Source organism: Brassica napus, chromosome A5 (genome assembly GCF_020379485.1).
Source record: "Brassica napus cultivar Da-Ae chromosome A5, Da-Ae, whole genome shotgun sequence".
NCBI lineage: Eukaryota > Viridiplantae > Streptophyta > Magnoliopsida > Brassicales > Brassicaceae > Brassica > Brassica napus.
The window spans coordinates 16,784,169-16,807,713 of record NC_063438.1 but is presented as its reverse complement, the minus strand read 5'-3'; the positions used below and the strand labels follow the sequence as shown (position 1 = coordinate 16,807,713).

General features: G+C 33.7%; 2 protein-coding genes and 3 long non-coding RNA genes across 5 annotated transcripts; 3 read left to right on the top strand and 2 right to left on the bottom strand.

Annotated features, from left to right (window-relative positions):
• Window positions 1–1,332: 1,332 nt before the first annotated feature.
• On the bottom strand, window positions 1,333–3,039 carry LOC111216049. The gene is made up of 3 exons (XR_002664761.2): window positions 2,746–3,039; window positions 2,252–2,366; window positions 1,333–2,178 (listed from the first exon to the last, which is right to left on the bottom strand). It is a non-coding gene; the product is annotated as an uncharacterized LOC111216049 (long non-coding RNA).
• A 1,755-nt stretch (window positions 3,040–4,794) lies between these two features.
• Window positions 4,795–8,363, top strand: LOC111215643 (MDIS1-interacting receptor like kinase 2). The gene is made up of 2 exons (XM_022719485.2): window positions 4,795–7,768; window positions 7,851–8,363. Exons 1-2 carry the CDS (start codon window positions 4,981–4,983, stop codon window positions 8,135–8,137), a joined length of 3,075 nt encoding a protein of 1,024 aa, XP_022575206.1. The 5' UTR covers window positions 4,795–4,980; the 3' UTR covers window positions 8,138–8,363.
• A 1,394-nt stretch (window positions 8,364–9,757) lies between these two features.
• LOC125609601 lies at window positions 9,758–10,429 on the bottom strand. Its single transcript, XR_007339787.1, has 2 exons — window positions 10,325–10,429; window positions 9,758–10,228 (listed from the first exon to the last, which is right to left on the bottom strand). It is a non-coding gene; the product is annotated as an uncharacterized LOC125609601 (long non-coding RNA).
• Window positions 10,430–17,386: 6,957 nt separating this feature from the next.
• LOC106347720 (annexin D1-like) lies at window positions 17,387–19,155 on the top strand. The gene is given in 5 exon segments (NM_001316173.1): window positions 17,387–17,462; window positions 18,037–18,182; window positions 18,259–18,477; window positions 18,547–18,759; window positions 18,855–19,155. Coding segments are annotated over 5 exon segments (954 nt in total). The 3' UTR covers window position 19,155.
• A 3,205-nt stretch (window positions 19,156–22,360) lies between these two features.
• LOC111216048 lies at window positions 22,361–23,440 on the top strand. The gene is made up of 3 exons (XR_002664759.2): window positions 22,361–22,766; window positions 23,038–23,072; window positions 23,189–23,440. It is a non-coding gene; the product is annotated as an uncharacterized LOC111216048 (long non-coding RNA).
• The last annotated feature ends 105 nt before the right edge of the window (window positions 23,441–23,545 follow it).

Below are 23,545 nucleotides of genomic sequence, written 5' to 3'. Positions count from 1 at the left end.
TTCTTTAATTGTTTTCTTTGTTTCCATGTTAAGCCTCTAATTATTTTTCTTCTCAACGCTTTGTCCTCTGTTTTAAAGCTTTTTTTTTATTTTCCTCTTCATTCCTAAAATTATTTCTCAGATCTTGTTGTTAAACCTACATATCTAATTGTTTCATCTTGCCGCCAACTGCACTTAAACTTGTTAAACCCTTGGGATCTGCTGCTGCTGGACTCAATCCAAAAAACTCACATGCCATACCAAAAACATAACATTAACTTTATTAATCTAAAATAATTGACAGATGCTGATGAGAACCTAAGGAAAAGAAGAAACATAGTAATTAAGTTGAAAACATATAACAACCTATCGACTACCTTTCCTTTTTTTTATGTTTTCGAATTATACTTTTCCAAATTCAAAATTGTTTATAAACTTTCTTTTTATTTTTTTTTTTATTTTTGAAAATTTTCTTTTTGAAAATCGAAAATTATGTTTGAAGCTACTTTAAAAAAAAAATTTATATTTTTTAAGTATTTATTTATATATTTATTGGAATCTTAAATTTCATATTCCAAAAACTCTGTCCCCCTTCAACTCTAAACCCTAACTCTATATTAATTAACGCTAGGGGTATTAGAGCATCCCCATTAGGGACCCCATTGATTTTATGAGCCTGTATCGCAGAAGTGCTTCCTTGTGAATCCGTTTCATCACTGTTTAGCAGGTCCCACACCACGTGGCGGTTTGCGATTGATTCGATTATTTATTTTTTTATTTATTTTTTATTTTTAAAAAATCAAACAAAAAAAAATAATAATAATCAATTATGTTGCTTTGGCAAGTTCAAGTAAAACCAACAAGAAGTAACCTAGCAATTGATGGCATATAAACATTAATTAATGGTATACTTTTTAAATTAAACAGATTATATATATATATATATATCATTTTTTATTTGTTAGAAAATAAGTTAAAAACATTTTAAACATAATTTAAATAGTAGACAAAAATTTGAAAACAACATTTGTAAGTTATTGAAATTTAAATTAAAATAATGTGACATATGTCTTTATGAAAAATAGTATTATTAAGTTTGTTCTCTTAAAATAGTCTTCAAATATGAAAATATTAATATTAATATTCAAAAATTTATTTTTTTAGTTGTTTAAAAACATGTTTAGGTTATACTTATTTTGGAACCATCTAAGTGCTTTGGATTCCTAAGACTGCAGTAGATGGCAACTGCTGCCACTTAAGCTTGATTGGCTTGAAACTCAGTAGGTGGTAGACAATATTTTGATGAAAATGCAGTCCCAATTTTAATATTCCTTTACAACAACGCCTGCACAATGAACCTTAAATGCATTTTGAGTTGTTCTCTGTTCCTTTTCCGTTTCTGATTGAGAGTCGAGGCATTTTGAGTTCTTTCAAATTCACAAAATGCGAGATCTCAGTTTTCTCTCATTTGAGAAACAAAAAGTTAGTATAAGAAATCTAAGGAACAATGGTAAGTGAAGATAAAACTTTCACTAATCCAATCTACAATTCTGTGTTTTGTTTTACTCAAGATATGTCAGATTGATGGAGCTTGTACATAACTTGAAGCTTCAATCACTCCTTGCCATTGACCTCCTTTAGGAGAATCTTGTTAAATAAAGCAGGGTTTGCTTTTATCTTTTGACATTTTTCATAACCTTGAATAGAAAACAATATATGAGTTAGAAACTGATTCATGGGTTATAAATTTCCAATCAATGGGCTGGTCGAATCTTCCATACCTGTCCAGCAAAAAAAAGTGTTGGAACTTGGTTTTCTCACTTAGGTACAGCTCAAGCTACTATGGGGATTTAAAGACCACTTTCATAATTATTTTCTAACACTCCATACGATCAGTTATATGCAGTACGTAACACATTAGTATAAAATCATTTGACAGTAGGGTAAACCTGAAATATGTTCTCAATGAAGCTTCAAAATGACTCATGGGAAGTGAAACATGTATTTCTCTGAATAGCATTTAATTGCTTGAACCTTTATCATTCAGTGAACAGTTTCACCTTTGTCCAATAGCACCAATAGTGACTGCAAAATGGAATAAATAGCATTGCTCCAAAATGAAAAAGGGCTTACAGTTTTAGATTGAACTTAAGTTGAGCTTCCACTGTTCATATCATCTCCTAGACCACCGTTGCCTCCCTGATAACACCAATACACACATTGTTATTTTGACAGTACTGAAGAGCAGTATCCAATATAGTTACAAACTTACATATCAGGAACTCGAAGACGCTGACGCTCGTCGAAAGTGCGTGAGGCTGTGAAGGTCTGATGCTTTGCAGTGTAAACAGAGGATGATTATCTTCTGTGTTCTCAACAACTCCAGCCTATAAAATACAGAGTATCAAAACAGCATCGTCAGCCTCATCAGCAACTCTTAATTCCACACGGTGTCAAGATTTAAGCTTTTTTAATCAATAAATGGAACCAAAATAATCTTACATTAACAAACAAAAACAAAATCAATACACAAAACCAAAATCATATAAAGTTTTTTAAATCAGTATACATAATCAAAATCATCTTACATCACCAAATAAAAAAACTAAATCCTAACTAAAGCTTTCTAAATTAAAATAAGATACCCAGTCTTACATCAACAAACAAAAACCAAATCAATAAACGTAACCAAAATCATTCCACTGTAAAAAAGTCTCAAGAGTTATTAGGATTAGTAGAGATGATATTCACGGGATGAAGCCTCACCTATTTATAGTTGAAGAACCACCTTAGAAGAAAGGAGTCGTGCTTGGATTGGGTCAAAGAAGTTAAGACGGTGGGAATGAATCAATGCACTTCGTAACGGTTCTGGGACAACTCAAGCGAAAGGACACGAAGGTATCTAGATCCAGAGATTCATCGTGAATATTTGTCTCACATAACCCTCCCTATCTCCATTGTTGGCTGAACTGATCAGAGCTAGAAGAAGGCATGAACCCTAGATGTCGATGGTCGCCATTGATGAAGACGTTAATGTAACGCTTTTGTTTACAACAGCCCAAAATAACATACTTTGAAGCCCAACAATTGAAACCGGTAAAGTCCCTAGTCCAAACAAATTGCACACATCATTTAATAATGAAACGCAGCGTGCGACTTAGAAAGACACGTGTCAAAACGTAAGTACTCGACTTTCCTATGTGGATCCTAGGTGGCTTCACCAGGAGAGAGCAAACTATCTTTTATATATAAAGATATAACTCGATAACAAAGTTTATAACATGTTAAAATTTTGTTTACTCGCTAATAAATTTTGTAACATGTTAAAAATTTGTTAACTCATTAATAACTTGTAAAGTATCTGATGGTCAATTCCATTCATGAGTTCTAGTGTGATTCATCGTAAACACAAAAAAAGTAGTTGTCAAGTTTTCATTTCCATAAGTTTATTACTGTAGATTTACGCTTTTTCATCAAACGCTACAGAATTTACGGAAGTCGGCAAGCTTTTCCAGAGACCAAATTTATATCTCCAACTAAAATTGTATTATGAAAAGATGAGAGAATGCAATGTTTTACGGAGAAAAATTGTAGCAAGAAAAAAGAAAAGAGTGGAATGTTTAACGGAGAAAAAATGTAGCAAGAAAAAGGAAGAAGAGATAATGCAATGTTTATGAGTGCTAATGAAGCAGAAGTAGGCCACCTGAGAACCTACGACCTCGAAAACCATTCCACATGACTGACAAATATTTCAGACGACCTGCCACACCAGTGTACGAACCTGGTTTTTTCATCATAATGGAGGGGTATAATGGTCCGAGCAAACCGAGATGTGCTAATTTGGGTCTCTACTATGTCTATTGAACTAAATATCTTTTTTTTTTAATTCTAAATCAGACATTTATCTAAGTGATCTTTATACAAGCTTCAAATTTTTAAAATCTTTCGATCAAAAAATTTCAATAAAAGTTTGACTTTTTATATTATATTATATTATATTTTACTTTTTGTTATGTTATATTCAAAAAAAAATAAAAATATTTGAAAGAAGAATTATTTACAAACCAAATACAAATAAAACTGATGGATCATATATATTAATTATAATTTTATGTGTTGGTATTTACAAATTAATATTTGTAAATAAAAGTTGCTTCCAAACATGTATCTCTTTTTGGAAAAGCTCATAACAATATTTACCTTTCTAATTTTGTTTCAAATGCTAACACGTCTGATTTTGGTCTCCATTTAATCTAGTTATAAATGTGACTATATTGTTGACAAAAAAAATGTGACTAAAATAAAATTTAATTTTGATAAAGAAAAAGATAACACTAGAATCTGGTTAAAACAAAATAATATAAAGGAAAATACCCTAAGATATCACTCAAAAAGTTTATATCACAAATATAGACTCTAAGAATTAAAATGACCAAAATTTTTTATTAAAGAGGTAAATATACACTTATATCATTATGGTTAACTAATCCAAATCTTAGGGTTTAGAGTTAAGGAGTGGGGATTTGGGTTTGAGCTTTAAAATTTTATAAAATAGAAAATAAATATTAAAAATTTAAAAATAAAATTTTAAAAAGTATTTTCGAATTAGAAAAAGAAAATTTGAAAAAAAAATCAAAAAAAAATTTATAAAAAAATTAGAATTTGAAAACATATAATCTAAAACTATAAAAAAAATATATATTTTTAATATATCTAGGGTATTAGTGTTTTTTTAACTATTAAATGAAACATTTTGATCATTTTCGTCTATTTTTGTGACCAAAACTTGAAAATTGTCCGGGCTGATAATACTAGTAGCTAACTAGTTATACTAACCGTGTTGTTCAAAAAGGAAAATGTTACATGAACCCTTTGACGGGTTAGACTTTCATTATCAAGGAGACGACCCCAAGTCAATCACTATGTGAAATTAACGATCATAAAAGAGCCAGGACTGGTATAACCTTATCTCGCATCAACCAAGATCAGAGAGAGTGTGAGATGGGTTTTGTAGAGAAGAATGCTTACGATCTTCATTTTATTTTCATCATAACCATAATTTTGGGCAGTTCTATTGCAGTTTCTGCAACTATCTCAGAAGCAAACGCTCTTCTCAAATGGAAATCGACTTTCACGAACCAGACAAGCTCATCAAAGCTGTCTTCGTGGGTCATCAACACAAACATCAATACAAGCTTCTGCACCAGATGGTATGGCGTTTCCTGCGACCAACTAGGCAGTATCATTAGGTTAAACCTGACTGACACTTCCATTGAAGGTACATTCCAAGATTTCCCTTTTTCTTCTCTCCCAAACCTAGCTTACGTTGATCTTAGTATGAACCGTTTCTCTGGAACCATCCCTCCCCAGTTCGGAAACCTCACTAAACTCATATACTTTGATCTCTCCATAAACCAGTTGACTGGAGAAATCCCACCTGAGCTTGGCAAGTTACGAAACCTCGAAACTCTCCATCTTGTCGAAAACCAGTTAAACGGGTCGATTCCATCTGAGATAGGTCTCTTAACTTCGGTTCGAGAAATTGCCTTGTATGACAATATCTTGTCCGGACCAATACCCTCTTCCATTGGAAACCTATCAAACTTGGTTAACCTGTATCTTTTTATCAACTCTCTCTCTGGTCCAGTTCCTTCAGAGATTGGACACTTAGCCAATCTTGTTGAGCTGTGCCTTGATAGAAACAGCATGACCGGCCACATTCCTTCCAGTTTAGGAAAGTTGAAGAACTTAACTCTTCTCAACTTGTTTGAAAACAAACTTTCGGGTGAAATACCCCCTGAGATCGGTGACATGACCAGTCTAGATTCCCTTACCCTTCATACAAATAACCTTACCGGTTCAATTCCTCCTTCCCTAGGAAATCTCAAGAACTTAACTGTTCTTCATCTTTACCTAAATCATCTAACTGGTGTCATCCCCCCCGAACTAGGAAACATTGAAACCATGACCGATTTAGAGTTAAGCCAGAACAAACTTACAGGTTCGGTTCCTCATTCCTTCGGAAACTTTACCAAGCTGCAGTTTTTGTTCCTCCGTGAAAATATGCTCTCTGGTCCAATCCCTTCAGGGGTTGCAAACTCTTCAGAGCTAATTGTCTTGCAACTCGACACAAACAAGTTCACCGGATTCTTGCCTGACACCATTTGCAACGGTGGCAAGCTTGAGAACCTCACACTAGATGATAATCACCTCGAAGGTCCTATCCCAAAAAGCGTGAGAGACTGCAAAAGCTTGATGAGAGCAAGATTCACAGGGAACCGATTCACCGGAGATGTATCTGAGGCATTCGGGGTTTACCCGCATCTTGATTTCATTGATCTCAGCCACAACAAATTCCACGGCCGGATTTCAGGCAACTGGGACAAGAGTCGAAAGCTACTCTACTTGATCATGTCAAACAACAACATAACGGGTCCTATCCCACCCGAGATTTGGAGGATGACGCAACTTGGTGAGCTGGACCTATCTACCAACAACCTCACTGGTGTACTTCCAGAAGCAATTGGAAATCTCACGGCTTTGACAAGGCTAAAACTGAATGGGAATCAGTTTTCTGGAAGAATCCCAGAAGGAATAAGATTCTTGACCAAGCTTGAGTATCTTGACTTGTCCTCAAACAGATTCAGCTCCAACATCCCACAAACCTTGAACTCCTTACCAAATCTTCATTACATGAACCTGAGCAGAAACAAGTTGGAGGAACGCATTCCAATGGGGTTAACAAAGCTGATTCAGTTATCTAATCTTGATCTCAGCCACAACAAGCTCAACGGAGAAATCCCACCACTCAGCTCCCTGGAAAGCCTTGAGAAGCTCGACCTCTCGTACAACAATCTCTCTGGTCAAATTCTACCAAGTTTCAAGGACATGAAAGCCCTGATATACATCGATATATCAAACAATAACCTCGAGGGTCCACTTCCAGACATCCCTGCGTTTGGAAACGCAACCGCAAAAGCGTTGAAAGGAAACAGAGGCTTATGCAGTAACGCAAGTAAACAGAGGTTGAAACCATGCCCAGTCACTTCAGCTGCGATCAAGAAATCGAAAAAGAAGGACGGCAACCTTGTTGTGTGGATATTAGTACCGATCCTAGGGGCGCTCGTGGTTCTCAGTGGGACATTTACTTACTACCTCAAGAAACGAAAGCCAAGAAGAACTGAAGACAAATCAGATTCAGAAAAAGGAGAGAGTTTGTCAATCTTTAGCTCTGGCGGCAAAGTCAAATATCAAGAGATCATCAAATCAACCAAAGATTTCGATCCAAGATACCTAATCGGAACCGGAGGACACGGCAAAGTCTACAAAGCAAAGCTCTCGTTAGGCACAACCGTAGCCGTGAAAAAGCTACACGAAACTACAGAGATAACGAAACAAGACTTCTTAAACGAAGTGAGAGCGTTAACGGAGATCCGTCACCGGAACGTGGTGAAGCTATTCGGCTATTGCTCCTTCCGCCGCCACACATTCCTCATCTACGAGTACATGGAAAAAGGAAGCTTAAGGAAAGTGTTGTCCAGCGACGACGAAGCTAAACGGCTCGATTGGGTTAAGAGAATCAACATCGTCAAAGGCGTAGCGTACGCGTTGTCGTATATGCATCATGACCGATCATCTCCCATCGTGCACCGTGATATTAGCAGCGGAAACATCCTTCTCGGCAACGATTACGAACCTAAGATCTCCGATTTTGGGACAGCGAAGCTTCTCAAGACGGATTCATCCAATTGGTCCGCCGTTGCTGGCACCTACGGCTACGTCGCTCCAGGTAAAATTAAATTCCCGAAATCAAAATTTCTAAAATTCCCGAAATTGAATTTTAATTGTTTTTTTTTTTTATATCTTTACAGAATTAGCTTACGCAATGAGAGTGACGGAGAAAAGTGATGTGTATAGCTTTGGGGTTTTGATGCTTGAAGTGATAAAGGGGAAACATCCGGGGGATTTGGTTTCGACTTTGTCTTCTTCTCCCGGGACAACTCTGTCACTGAGAAGCATTTCCGATGAACGTCTGCGTATGCCAGAGGCGGAGATTAGAGATGAGCTCTTGAAGATGGTAAAAGTGGCGGTGCTGTGCTTGCAAGCGAATCCCCAGTTCCGGCCAACGATGATGACAATCGCCGCTGAATTCTCATAGAAACTCATTAATCACTCTTGATATTTACATCCCAAAGAACACTACAATAAAAAAGATCGTATTGCATGCATCACTTAGTTTGTATCAGACAAATAAATTATAGGCTCATTCAGGTGAATATACAAATATCAATAGGTAATTGCAGATGTATGCATGATTTGAATGTATTTGTATATTTGGTAAGATAAAGTGTATGGATTTACATTGGTAGCCTTATCATTCAGCATTTCTCTTTCTTATGTGTTACTAGGGTAGGTCTGCGCTTCGCGCGGAATATGATTCATGTATGATATGTTTATACTACTATATTTTTCATTGCAATTATGCAATGTCAAGATCTGGAAGAGAAGTATATAAACCCGTTGTGCGTCGTAGATGAACATGTAGTTTACATTCTGCTAAAACTTAGTGGATTTATAGTGAATCCATTTTTTGGACTCTCAATAGTTAATTTATATGTTTTTAATCTGACTTGTATTATGTATAATGATGTTTGATCTTAATTTTTATATTTTATTATTTTTATTATATTTTATTATTTTTATATTTTATTATTTTTATTATAGATTATGTTTATCTTAATACTAAAAAGAATGGATTCCAATTTTGTGTTATGTTTTTTTCTTTAATTCAGTTAATTTATTTGCCAATGAGTGAATAGTATACATACAACTATTGTGGTCTAAATATTTTAAATCTTAGATATTAAAACAGAAGTCACAACCTTGATTCATGTGTTATTTTTTAAAAAAATGGATCTATTGGACTTATTCCTAGAAAATCATGTTACATTTAATATCTAATCTAATCTTATCATTTAAATTCTGGACCTACCAGAAATTTTTATTGGACTATCAATAATAGGATTTAAACAATAGATGATCCATTAGATTTATAAATAATATAAATTAAATAGATATAATTTAATGTTATAATATTATACCTCTATATGCTAAATATTTAAATATTTGTCGATGTTAACTTTTAAAATTATAAAGATTTTTTTTTAAATAACAAAAATCATATTATCTAACAATGATTAATCTTTACTATTTTAAACCAATGAAAACAAATTTTAAACTATATAGTTTATTTTTAAAATTAAGCAAAAACTAAATGTTTAATTATTTACTTGATAATATAAATCTATGAAGCGAAAAATTTAATTTTTTAAAAACTTTCTAAATTTGTGAAATATTACAATATCTTTGAATATAACAATAAAACAATATTTTACTAATCTTTATATATATAGTTACGATTTTAATAATGAAATAATAATCCAAAAATATATATATATAGAAGAATATACAGATACATGTGAAAGTTTGAAACAATCTATTCAATGAAAAAATTATACAGTAAACATATTATGTTGTAAAAATTGAGTAGACACATATATATTATAATATATACCAATTTAGAATTTTTGAAAATTGAGTAGACACATATTTTTGAATTTTCATTTGGGTTCTACGCAGTTCCAATTGTATTGTTGATTCTTATAGATAGTCTTCTGAATTTATGTCAGACTTCAAGTCTTTTTCTTTCTAAAAAAACAAAGATTTGTGGAATTCATTTGTTCTATGAGAAAATAATACAATCTTCAGCGAGGAATTGTTTAACATAATTAATTAAGTTCATTAGATCCCCAAACTTACAACACCACAAAATACTAAAAACACAACAATACAAAATGATCATAAGATGATTAAAACAATTCTGACAACAAAACGAAAGAAAAAAAAAGCAGATAATGTAAAGAAAAAAAACGCATGGTTTGATAAATAATTCACTCTCACGTCTGTCTCCATGTTTTCCCCCTTAGCCTTGTTGGCTTGCATTCCAAGCAAACTTATCCACCATTTTATCGTCTTGCTCCTCATCATCTCCTCCAACACCTCAACCTCTACCTTCATCACCACATATTCCTCCTCCTTTACATTCTCTTTCAGCCACTCCTTCATCCCCATACTTCCAGGTTCAAGGCTCATCTCACCGTTCACCATTACAATCTTATGCATCTCAAACTTCAGATTCCTTGTTGGGTAATTGTTAACAGACCATCCTGTTCCAATACTTCCTTTTCAACTATCCACATCGATAAATACTTTCTTTTAGTAGCTTCCAATGTTCAAGAAAACCAAAAATCAAAATTAAAGTAGACTGGAATTTCAAAAGTGTTACCGTTTAGGGATTATGCTCTCTCTCTCTTGAGCTCTCTTCAGCTGCGAACTGCTTCTCTTTTCCGACCAATCAAAAGTGTTACCGTTTGATTCATCATCTCTTTCACTATCATCAGTTGAAACTGACAAACCTCATATAATTATCTACGAAATCTTCCATCAATAATTCCGACAAATGTAAACTTAAGGCAGTGAAGTTGTGAACCAATTAATTAAATATATTATGAGCATAATCAGCAAGAACTAAAGATTTGATTGGCGTGCTTTTAATATGGATTAAAGATGGCGGCTACGCGTACAGATTCAATCGGAAAACCAAAACCAATGGCGGATGTAAAACCTAACCTGAGAGTCGAGCAAGTGCATGTCGACGCCCATGAGTTCTCCACTACGGCGGACGTTTCTGGCCTCCCAAAAGCGGAGCAAGCGGACTTCGACGGTGGAGGAAGAGCGACCGGACTGGAGATCGGATAGGAGAACCAAAACGTTAGCCACATCACTATTTTTTTCGAGAAGAATGTAGAACGAAAGTGATGTAGTATCTGAGAAGAACAAAAGATACCTTCTTATAGTCGTCTCAAACGCATCGCACATCAAAAAATCGCAGTGAATTCAGATCTTGGGTGATAGATTAATGGAGGGATTAAAGACGCTCGTTCAGTTTCTGAGGTCTTGCGATGGAGGAGATGGAAGGTCAGCTGCGCAAGGAGAGAAACGATTTAAGCTGGAGACGCAACAAAACAACCACCGTAAACCTAACTCAAAGCGCTGCGTTTTGTACAATCTTGTATTGCATGGGCTAAATGGCAAGGCCCAACAAACAACGCGTCTACAAACCACGGACTAAACAACGCGATGCGTTTAAATGCTTTGACACGTGGCAGCTTCTCCCTCTCCTATTTGATGACGTGGCGCTCTAAAAAGAGAGTAGCCTTGTTCTTTATGTTATAAGATTCTTACAATTTTCCTCAAAAAGAATTAAGTTTTTTTCACTTTCCTCGTTTTGTTTCTCTTCGATTATACAGATTTCAAGTAAATTCTTCTTCTTCCTCATATTCTACTCATAAATCATAATATTACCGGATATACAATAAATCTCCAGATAATTTATTTAATAACCGATTTTAAATAATGTGTATAAATCAACTTCCGGTGATTCCAATCATCACAGAAGCATACAAACAGCTTCAAAGGTAAGATATATAGTCAAACGAATTAAATTTAGATACAAGAACATGTTCAGACATCAACTAAAAACAAGATCTTTTATAAAACACCTGAAAGATTGAAACTTTGAAACCCAACAACCACCAATGAATCTATACTAGATTTCATAAACCACTCTGCCAGATGAAAAATTAGAGATAAACTTTCACAAAATGAACGGTCATTGGACTATGGTGATGAACCGAAAAAAAGATCTCCTTGGAAATTTCAGAATAAGATACCAGTAGCTCCTCCAACGAAATAACTTACTAGACATATCAAGTTTTCAGATTTGTTCCTTAATTTGGTCTGGATGTTTCTTCAAAATTCTCACATCTCTCACTTTCTGCCTCTCTTTCTTGATCTGTTAAAGAATCAATATAAAGCTAAAAGCAAAATATTTGGAGAGAGACAGCAAAACAATCTTGAACATATGGGTACAAAAATCTCGTATTGAAATCTTTTAATTAAACCCATAATTAAATTAAAAAAAAAAGATGGAATCAGTGAGAGATCGAACAGAGGAAGAAAGACCAAAAATATTAGAACTCTGAAATTTGCTTTTATTTATTTCTTTTTGTCATTTTTCAGACCTATGGAATAAAGTTGCAATAAAGGAGGGTACAGTTGGAATTATCGTTTATGTACAGTACGTTTTCCATATACCTAAATAACTATTTTTCAATGGTTATCTCCTGTAAATTTCCTAAATTATATCAGTTTAAATTGCTTACTAACCTTGTTCGGAAACTAGTTAAATGTTATTGCTACAGCGTGTGGCACATACATTTTAAGCGAAGATAGTTAAAATAAAAAATAAACATGGGTCAAAGTTTTCCTTCGTCTTGCAGCTTTTCATTGCTAACCAAAGAAGCCACTTTTGTTTTTGTATAGATTAACTTCATGATTGGCAACTGAATCTTGCTTTTCAAAATCACTATGATAAATGTCTCTACATGATATCGCTCAAATTACTCTAAATCAATTTTCTCTTTCAAATAAGAAGTTCACTTTTATTAATTCAGGATCAAATCCATGTGGAGCGTGGACACACAATATAGTTTAAACTAGGTAAGTAAAGATAAAGCAGTATATGATTAAAGCACTAAACAAGTTGGTTGTGAGAATATAAGACAAATAGTTAAACTTAGGGTTTCAACTTATAAGAAACCAATAGCTCCTCCAACGAAATAACTTACTAGACATATCAAGTTTTCAGATTTGTTCCTTAATTTGGTCTGAATGCTTCTTCAAAATTCTCACATCTCTCACCTTCTGCCTCTCTTTCTTGATCTGTTAAAGAATCAATATAAAGCTAAAAGCAAAATATTTGGAGAGAGACAGCAAAACAATCTTGAACAAATGGGTACAAAAATCTCGTATTGGAATCTATTAATTAAACCCATAATTAAATTAAAAAAAAGATGGAATGTAATAACCCTCACGAGCATATATAATTTTGGTCGAGAAATTTTTTTAACATCAGTTTGAAGATTGATCGATCAGAATTTAAATAAAAATCAACACGGTGAATTAATCTCTCGACGGGCCAGTCTTTTGGTCGGAAGACCATTAATTATTATTGTCATTGTTTATTCATGCTGGGCGAGTTTATTCAGAGCAGGACAAGATTCGAAGGATGAAAAATATTTAGTCGAAACAGTCCAAAAAATATCGACAAAACTCTTAAAATTATTTCTGAACATTCACATGTCTTGCACCTTCTAGCCTACTTGCTTCCTCAGTAATTAGGCCACATGACAAGCACCTACTTGCTTACATTCTTGCTCATTATAAGTCACATGCTGGTCACAAGCTGTTTGCTTAGAAGTCACATGCTGGTCATTATATAAAATTTTAAAAAACAACTTTTATAAGTAGATAAAAATAGGACTCTATTTTAATAGATTAGAAGTAAATAGCATAGTATATATTAGTGACATTATCAAATGTCTATGATTTCACAGAAGAAGTTAATGTTGACCCCAATCTCAACTTCCACCTTCCAAATACTAAACCCTAAACCCTAATCAGTGAACTCTAAACCCAAATATAAACTCTAAACCCTAATCACTAAACCCTAAACCATAATCAATAAACTCTAAACCTATATATAAACTCTAAACCAAAATATCAAAATCTAAAAATAGTACATAATATTATGTAATATTAAACTATACAATATGGATCATTCACTGTAATAATCTACTTTTAAATGTAAAATATAATCATTATAAATAGACTTATAGAAATTTGTGTGAAGTTTACATTTAATGGGTGTGGTTAACTAAATATGTGGCATGAACTTTTTATTTATATTTTTAATCTACATTTGTCAAGTTTAATAAAACAAAACAAATAGTATAGTATAAATTAGTGAAATACTATACCACATATGTCTCAAATTAGAAAATAGTATATTGCCTAAAATTTATAGTAGAAAAGATCGACAACAACAGCCAACATTTGGTTCTTTCTCAGGACTCAATGGTTTAAATCCCAGTTCATGTAAGTGCTCCTCTGTCCTGAAAAATTAACCTGAAAAAAAATGAGATGGTTAGATAGCCTCACACATATAGTTCATAAGGGTCGAAATAACCTTAGAGTTCCTTATGAATAGAACATACTATTCTATGCACGCCAGATTACTACACTATGTATATATATGTGTGTGTTTGACAAACAACAACTTTTATTCTCTTACAAGTTGAGTGCATTCCATGTACAAATATATTCATGACCGGTTTCTAAATAATCCATACAGAGAAGGTTGTACTATTATGTTACTGTATCTAGGCTATTTTATTTACAAATAGATCTACTACACATCAGTACGCATTTACAAATCTATTCCATTTACGTACTCACTCATATGGAATAACTTAAAAAAGGAAAAGAAACTACCTTTTCATACAAACATAAACTCACAAACTTTTCGTTACCTTAATTTACTAAAAACAATTGCGACATGCAATGACATATGGATGCATATTCAAAGAATCTAAATGAAACAAACAAACTAACCTTTGTGATTTTTTATCAAATACTACACGTCATTGAAATCAAATAAGAAATATTGTCTTCAACTCGCCGTCACAATATGTACCGTCTTCTTTGCCAAAATCGACGCCGACAGCCCATAAACTTCACATTCTTCTCGCCGCACTAGTTGAGTCTTTCTTGAAACACGGGTCTCTTTCTTCACTGTAACCCTTCGCCGTGAACACAGTAGGATACGTCGGAAGTGGCTACATATCTGAAAAAATTGATTAACTTTTGCAACATTTACTAATAAAAAGTAATTTTTACAGATATGTTTAAGGGAATTTTTACGCTTTAAGATACATTTCCACTTTCAATTTACACAATCAAACACATATTACTGGAGGCACACTTTCTTTGTGGTAATTGTCTCTTATACCCCCAATATTGTTTCTTCTTAACATTCTTTCTTTCGTAACTAATTTTTTTTAAACTAAAATAACAATATGTCCAATTGGACACACATCTCAATTAAAGAAATATAATAAAATACAATTCATCCATTATCTCTCATATTTTGAGACAAAAAATTGAAATCACTTCAATAGTTTTTCAAACCCTAGATCCCCTTTCATCATCTATCCCCGAACCTCGTTCAGCTTCGAGAAACCATGGCGAATCGAAGTCGAAGAAGAAAGGGAACCTCAATAGTCAACCTTCTTCATCGCAGATCGACAACAGAGGTTTATATTTTGAATTCTTTAACTCTTTTTGACTTTAAAGAATTTTCGAAATCCCTAATTTTTTATTCTTGTTTGTGTTGTAATTATCCAATTGGATCGAATCTCTGAGATTTTGTGGATGAGAGAGACAATGAGCAGATCTGAGAGCTCCGTTGTGGAGAGGATGACATGACGGTCAGCAGATCTAAGCTTCGGTGCGGAGATGATGCGGAGACGAACAGGTCATGCCTCTATTGTGGAAAAGAAGAAGACAAGCTCTCGTGGTGTGAAGGTTAACTTCATTTGTTTTTCTACAAAGAGCTCAATTTTGACGTTTACAGATTCCAATTTCACTTCCTTTCTTTATCATAATCTTTCTGAGATTTAAATGTTAAACACTTCTTCTTTGTATCAGAGATCTGAGAAGTAAAATTCTTTGACTTTAATTAAAACAATTCGTTATTTATCTTTTTTTGGTCTTCCACAACTAGTGCTCTGAATCGATAATTTGATTATATGACTAGATGGATTTTTGTGCCAAACTTGACATGACCACAACAAGAATTCATGGATAATGCAGCAAGATATTTTAACTACATGACCACATCAAGAATCTATGACGTAGTCCACAACAACAACGTCCTAAACATCAATCTTGTTCCCACCCATTAAGAGTCTATGGATGATGCAGCTCAACACCTCCTATCTAGACTCCAAAACGTGGTTTATCTACTTTCACTTGGTCTTGTATTTTATATCTATGTCAACATATGTAATTACTATAGACCAAACTTGGAGAAAGTATGGATGTTAACGTTTTAGTGTTTGTGTCCAGCTTTAATGTCCATGTCCACATATAGTTTATAACTCTATTATCTAAGTGTCCATAACCACATTTTTATAGATGATTGAGAATATAAGAATGTTATCAACGAAAACACATCCATGAAACTTCTTAAAAGATTTTTTATACTTTTGTATCTATCCATGTCCACATCTTTTTTTTCATGTATTTTTCTTACTTGTCCACAATTTTCCGTCCATAGTTTTTATGTCCATACATTTTTTTATATAATTGTTAATATATATATATATATATATATATATGAATATGGATGTTAAAATATAGAGAAAAACAAATTACAATTTACTGTGATGATTATATTTTCTTCAAATATCTTAAACTTTGAGAAAAAACAAACAATAAGAACTTTGCTGTAAAATAAAACAACGAAAAAACTGAAAAAAGAACAAATAAAAATAAATAAAATATTAATGTCGAAAGGTAAGTCCTAACTAGAAAAAGAAACTAACTATTCTGCCTACTAACTAAACTGAATAAAAACAAATATATTTTTCTTTGTACTTTCGTTGGACAAAATGGCATTTATGTCCAACATCTTTCTTGGATTCTTTGAAAATGTGCATACAGCAGATTATGTTCTAAAGTGTCAAAAAAGATAAGAAAAAGTGTCCTAAAGAGTAATGCATGTTAACATAGGGACACAAATAATTTGTCACAGTAATTATTATTAAATTTTGTCTTGTTTTTTTGTTTGCAGGTTCTCCCGGTCATTTAGAAAAGTAATATGGCTTTTTTTTATAATAGAGAAGCTAGGTATCGATAGAGTTAGGACATTTAGATAGCTAGTGAATTATTAATTGTCTGGAGGAGGTCATTGCAATTTCCCAAATTTGAACTAATTGTAAATAAACCCTCACATGCGCAAAGTGAATCCCGAGTATAAATAGATCTTAGTATCTTGCAAAGTACTTGCCGACTACTTTATAACGTCTTGAAATTATACCAAATGCAAAACGCGTTTTATATTATTGGTTAGGAATGGGGACAACCAATCAAATCTTCGAAGTCAGATTACGATAGAGGCTTTGGTGAAATGATTTATGAATAGAAAAAGAATTAAATAAGAGTGGGAAGAAATCAAATAATTCAGCCGAAGTAAGAAACACGTGGCATAAAGAGTATAATCCATTTGGTTAGGGGTATATTTCATTAGTATATACGGACAGGCCACGTCGTGTCTTAAAGCATTTTCCCTCTATAAAATCAATCATCTATCTGCTTCTACTCTCGACATCCATACACTTCACCAGAGAGGCAGTGAAAGATACAAGAACCGGCAAAGCAAAACATGGCTACCCTTAAGGTTTCATCTCATGTTCCTTCTCCCTCTGAAGATGCTGAGCAACTGAAAAGCGCCTTTGACGGTACTATGTTTTACTGGTTCTATGTTTTGTTGATCTACGTTTATTTTGTGTACCTGATCATTGCTCCTTCAGTTAAATATGTTTGTGATTTGATCATTTATTTCGTGGTTTTCAAGAGGATCGAGTTTGTTTTTCTCAGACGACCAGATCGTTGTCGGTAATGTATTATGATCATGTTCATGATGCTGTTGTTGTAGATCGAGCATGTTCTTTCACTGATCTGATTGTTTCTGTGTTGGATCTAGAAGATTTGTCTGTGCTTATAGTGATTTTATCCTGTTTTTTTTTTACCTCGCTGATCCAGTATTGAGCATTTTGATTATCATCTGATCATGTTGATACTGACAATGATTCATTAATAAGATCTTCTTCGATTATTTAGGTTTTCACAGCCAGATCCGTGATAGCCATTGCCATGGATCTGTAATGTAGTTATGATTGTTGATGATCTGTTTGTAACCCAACACTCTGATCTTGAGACGATACTTTGAGATGAATCACTTTGATTGCTTTTGTTTGATCTTGGATCAGAAGTCTGTGAATTTCTTAGATCTGACGTTTGACTTTTGTGAAGGATGGGGTACCAACGAGGACTTGATCATATCAATTTTGGCTCACAGAAGCGCTGAACAGAGGAAGCTGATCAGGCAAACGTACCATGAAGCCTGTGGAGAAGACCTTCTCAAGACTCTTGACAAGGAACTCACTAGCGACTTCGAGGTACGAAATTATCAAACCCTCAGGGGGCAAATCTGTGTTATTATGTTATCTTAATTTGTTTTCCTTTCATTGACAGAGAGCCATCTTGCTCTGGACTCTTGAACCTGGTGAGCGTGATGCCTTGTTGGCCAATGAAGCTACCAAAAGATGGACTTCAAGCAACCAAGTGCTTATGGAAGTAGCCTGCACAAGGACCTCAACGCAGCTGCTTCACGCTAGGCAAGCTTACCATGCTCGTTACAAGAAGTCTATTGAAGAGGATGTGGCTCACCACACCACCGGTGACTTCAGAAAGGTATTAAATAATAATAATAATATTTTGAATGTTCAATACAGGTTTTGAAATCGTATGTTTCTTTTGCAGCTTTTGGTCTCTCTTGTTAGCTCATACAGGTATGAAGGAGACGAGGTGAACATGACATTGGCAAAGCAAGAAGCTAAGCTGATCCATGAGAAAATCAAGGACAAGCACTACAGCGATGAGGATGTCATCAGGATTTTGTCCACAAGGAGCAAAGCTCAGATCAATGCTACTTTCAATCGCTACCAAGATGAGCACGGCGAGGAAATCCTCAAGGTGATGGCTAAACTGTTCAGTATTCATGTTAATTTAAGCTTCTTGTTTATTTTTAAAATAATAATGCTAAATTCTTGTTGTTTTTCATGTCACAGAGTCTCGAGGAAGGAGACGAGGACGACAAATTCCTCGGACTGTTGAGGTCAACCATTCAGTGCTTGACAAGACCAGAGCTCTACTTTGTGGATGTTCTTCGTTCTGCTATCAACAAAACCGGAACAGACGAAGGAGCTCTCACTAGAATTGTGACTACAAGAGCTGAGATTGACTTGAAGGTCATCGGAGAAGAGTATCAGAGGAGGAACAGCATTCCATTGGAGAAAGCCATTACCAAAGACACTCGCGGAGATTACGAGAAGATGCTCGTCGCACTTCTCGGTGAAGATGATGCTTAAATCAGATCAATCCTCCACAAAAGCTTTCCAGCTTCTGTTTTCTCTCATCTCTCTCTCTTTCTTTTCTTGAAATCGTTTGATTCTGTTCTTTGAAAACTTGTTTGTTGTTTCTGTTGTGTGTTTTGAGTTTCCAAATAATGCATGAGAGAGAAAGAGATGAACCACTGTGGTCTCTTAAGTTATATAAAAGAGTAATGGCTTCAAAATTTGCTGTCACTCCAAAAACAAACCAACAATAGAAAAGACCAGTGTATTTGTTCAAATCCTACCCGATCTTAAACACACATGTGAGATTGGCAAGCGGACTGAACATGCTTGAATCATGTTTGAGCCGTATGATAGTCGAAGCCCAAAGCCACCTGAACACATAAGAAGAAGCTCAAAGATTAAGTGGGGCTCGGTGATTTGTGTGAAGCCCATCAGCTCAGGTTACTTGAAGAACACGAGTACTGCGAAGCAAAGGATAATACTTTGAGTAACAGAATAACAACCTTATATTCTCGGTTGTTATGAAGAGGCAGAAATCGCCATTGTTGACTCTGTTCTTGAGCTTCTGTAAATCCAAAGAGATCGTGAATTCCAAGTACCAATCCTAAAGGAGATGTACCCAAAGTTAGAGGAACTCTAAAATGTGCTATGTGTCTTTGTTTACGCTTTCCTTTCTTCTTATAAGTTTCGTGAATGAGTGGAGTGGCGATCTACAAAACAAACGAGAGTAGAGAGAGAGAGAGTTAGAAAGTGTCAAACACGAGAGAGAGATCATACGATCTACGAGAGATGCAATCAAATCGAGTACTTCTACAAGTGGTATCAGAGCCGTGGTTAGAAGATCTAGATGTTCTCGATCGGAGAAGGAAGGATCGAGAAACAATATAGAACCACTAGGATCGAATTTGATCAATCACAATCAACACCGAAAAGAAAGTTCAATTCTATTTCCCTCTGAAAATTAAATCTCAAATATCATTTGTTGTGTATATCTTGTTTGATGTGGGATTTTGTTCTTGCTTATCTGCAAGTAACAAGAAGCGAAGAATCTCATCAAATCGAGATGGATCCAACACCAGGAAAATTTGAGAACGAGAAGTTCGATGGGAAAGATTAAGATTTTGGACTATGGAAGCTCAAGATGCTGGCTCAACTAGAGATCCAAGGTCTGTTATCAGTATTAGAGGAAAATGGGTCATTTGAAGATGGTGACTTCGTGGCATATGCACTATCAAGTTCTGAAGACATTGAAATTGAAAAACCTAAGAGTTTTCAAGAAGCAATGAGGAGTAAAGATTGGAAGTTTTGGAATAGTGCTGCATATGAGGAAATGATTTCTTTATTTAATTTTATTATATTTATATTTATCTTGAGTTGGATTCTAGATAGATTGTCTTGGCCCTTCGGAAAAGAAAATGGCTGGATATACGAAAAGTAATAGTGCAAATTTATAAAATAGTTTTATTTATTTTATTAAAAATGAGATTTTTAAGTCTTCTTTGTTTTTGCAAGTATTTACAACTATTCTACTGCATTTTAGTAAGTTATGTTGATTATTATTTAAATTAACCAACAAGATTCCCTGAAACAACAAAAAAAATTCTTTTAGTTAATGCTATTTATTTTAGTTACAATAATACTTCCTAACAATAATACTAAACAACGTTCAAGAATATTTAAAGAAATTATGTCGATTTATTATATTTAAAAAGGAGTATCCCTAAAATATTTAATTTTCGGCCATAAGAATATTTAGTAATTTACTTAACATTTAAAACAAAACTTCCCGTAAATATTTATACAGTTTGAAATAATATCTAAATATTTAGACGATCAAGCTTCCATACATTTATAATATGTTATCCACTCGAGCATTGAATCAGGTATTCATGCTGCATCAAAACACCGGCAGTTTTAAATATCTTATGCTAAATCTATACTATACTAAAAGCAAGATATAAGCCATGGAGAGGGTGTCCACGTAGGATAGAATAATTAACCAATCAGAGAGCTCAAAATTGCCACGTCATCTCATTTATTTTTTCATAAAAAATGAAAAACAATGCGAAAGAAAGGATCGAACCCGGGTTAGTATGACATATATAAGTCAGTTACCACTAAGCTATTGAAACTTTCTTGGACACATATACAAGAACCACTAAGTATCTAATCACAAACTCTTATGTACATTTACAATAATATGAATTCAACTTTCAAGACTCCAATACTTTGTTTGTACAAAAAAATAAGTAAGTGACTAAGCTAATATATTCTTTGAAAGTGTGAGAACGTTAACAAATATGAAAAAGCATAGATTTTTATTTTCGTGACAAAGTTAAGAATTTTGTAAATAAGTTTAACATATAAATTTTCGTGAAAAATACGAAAAATCATAGATTTTTGTACAATTTTGACAAAACAACTCAAAACATACTTCTCTAATGTCTTAATAAAATATTTTTTAAAGGTGCAATAATTAATTATATTAATTCAATCAATTTTGTAATTTATAAACAAAACAAGAACACAACAAATTTTGAAACATTTTTTTAACCTATCGATTTTTTTTCATGAGAATCCAACTAAACAAGATAAAAAAACAATTAGATTTACAAATATTTAATTACCATTTTATTCAATTTTGATTTATTTCAAATTGTAATAATGTATCTTTTTGAAATTACAAATATGAAAAAACATAGATTTTTGTACAATTTTGACAAAACAACTCAAAACATACTTCTCTAATGTCTTAATAAAATATTATTTAAGGGTGCAATAATTAAATTTATCAATTCAATAAAGTTTGTAATTTATAGACAAAACAATAACACAACAAATTTTGAAACATTTGTTTAATCGATCAATTTTTTTTTCATGAGAATCCAACTAAACAAGATAAAAACAATTAGATTTACAAATATTTAATTACCATTTTATTCAATTTTGATTAATTTCAAATTGTAATAATGTATCTTTTTGAAGTTACAAAAAAAATAATGTTCTTTCTTTATTACACTAGCATTATATATAGATTCTATATACACAAAATAAATCACAATACTAAAAGCACAATATACTCAATGGAGAGATATGCCATATCGTTTAATTTAATCGACCAATCAGAATATTTTAATCCGCCATGTCAGCTTCGCTCAGTTAAAATAGACTGAAACTGAGTCTTTCGTATGGGCTTTAAAATTTTGTTGTGGCCCAGATTAAAAATTACGCATAAACCTATTTTCAGAACGTCGTGGAACGCTGTTTCTCCCACTTCGTCACCGATCCTTTCTCTGCAATCGCCATTACAGCTGCTTTTACTTCATCGATCAATGATGTTCTTTACTCAGTCCTTTATTGTTTCGATCCACCTCTTGATGATTCTTCATCCTCCAAATCCAGACGTTTCATGTTTCTATCAACCACTTGCTATAAATTTAGGGACATTTTTCCGTCATGGCTAACCTCGATTTTGTCGTCCTACTTGACATTTGACAATCTGCATATTTGTCGTTTTCTCAAGAGGAGACTCATCATGTACTGGGATTATTAGGTTTTTTAAATATCCCTTGCCTGTTCAATTGCTATTAATCTCGATACCAAGAGCTTCTTGGGGATAAACAGGTTAACAGTTAACTCTCTTTTGGATTTTCAAAACTGTTATCATTCTCTGTAATTCAATTTTTATTTTCCATTTATCCGTCATGTTTGATTCCTCTTATGAGTTTTTGGTAATCAAGAAACTCTCCAAGCTGATTCTTTCTAAATATGTAGTAAAACCTATCATCTTAATTTGTTGGTTACTCACATAATTTTACTTTTGTTTTGGGCCTTTTGGCGTTCACTCTAATGATTGTTATTGTTGAGTTAACTTGATTTTAGTTGTTCGTCCCAGGTTCTGATTGCATCGCCTCCAAGGAAAAAACTCAGGTTTGCTAATAACTGACATGTTTCTTTGTTAATATTGTGATCCGCCATCTCTTTCATCACGTGATCTTAGTTGGTTCTTTCTGATTGCTTCATGACTTCCCTACTTTGGCTTATAGAAACTCATATTCAGGAGCTTGAGGAGGAACTTAAGTTTCTCAAGAATCACTCTCAACCAAATATATTTGTAAGTAATAAAAGCTTTTTGTATTCACTGTTTGGTACGCCCACATGTCTTTGTTTCTTTTATAAATCTTTCATTCAAAGCTTTGTGATTCATTTATTCGTAGAAAGCTGTGTGTTTTGTGGACTTATGGTACAGCAGAGAGAGAGAGAGAGAGAGAGAGAGAGAGAGAGAGAGAGAGAGAGAGAGAGAGAGAGAGAGAGAGAGAGAGAGAGAGAGAGAGAGAGAGAGAGAGGAGAGAGCTCTCTCTCTCTCTCTCTCTCTCTCTCTCTCTCTTCTTCTCTCTCTCTCT

What these genes read in the sequence shown, in the direction of transcription:
- LOC111215643 (XM_022719485.2), top strand. Translation starts at nt 4,981, where the DNA reads ATGGGTTTTGTAGAGAAGAATGCTTACGATCTTCATTTTATTTTCATC. An exon ending in CTACGGCTACGTCGCTCCAG is followed by an intron (nt 7,769 to 7,850) that starts GTAAAATTAAAT and finishes ATATCTTTACAG; the next exon opens with AATTAGCTTACGCAATGAGA.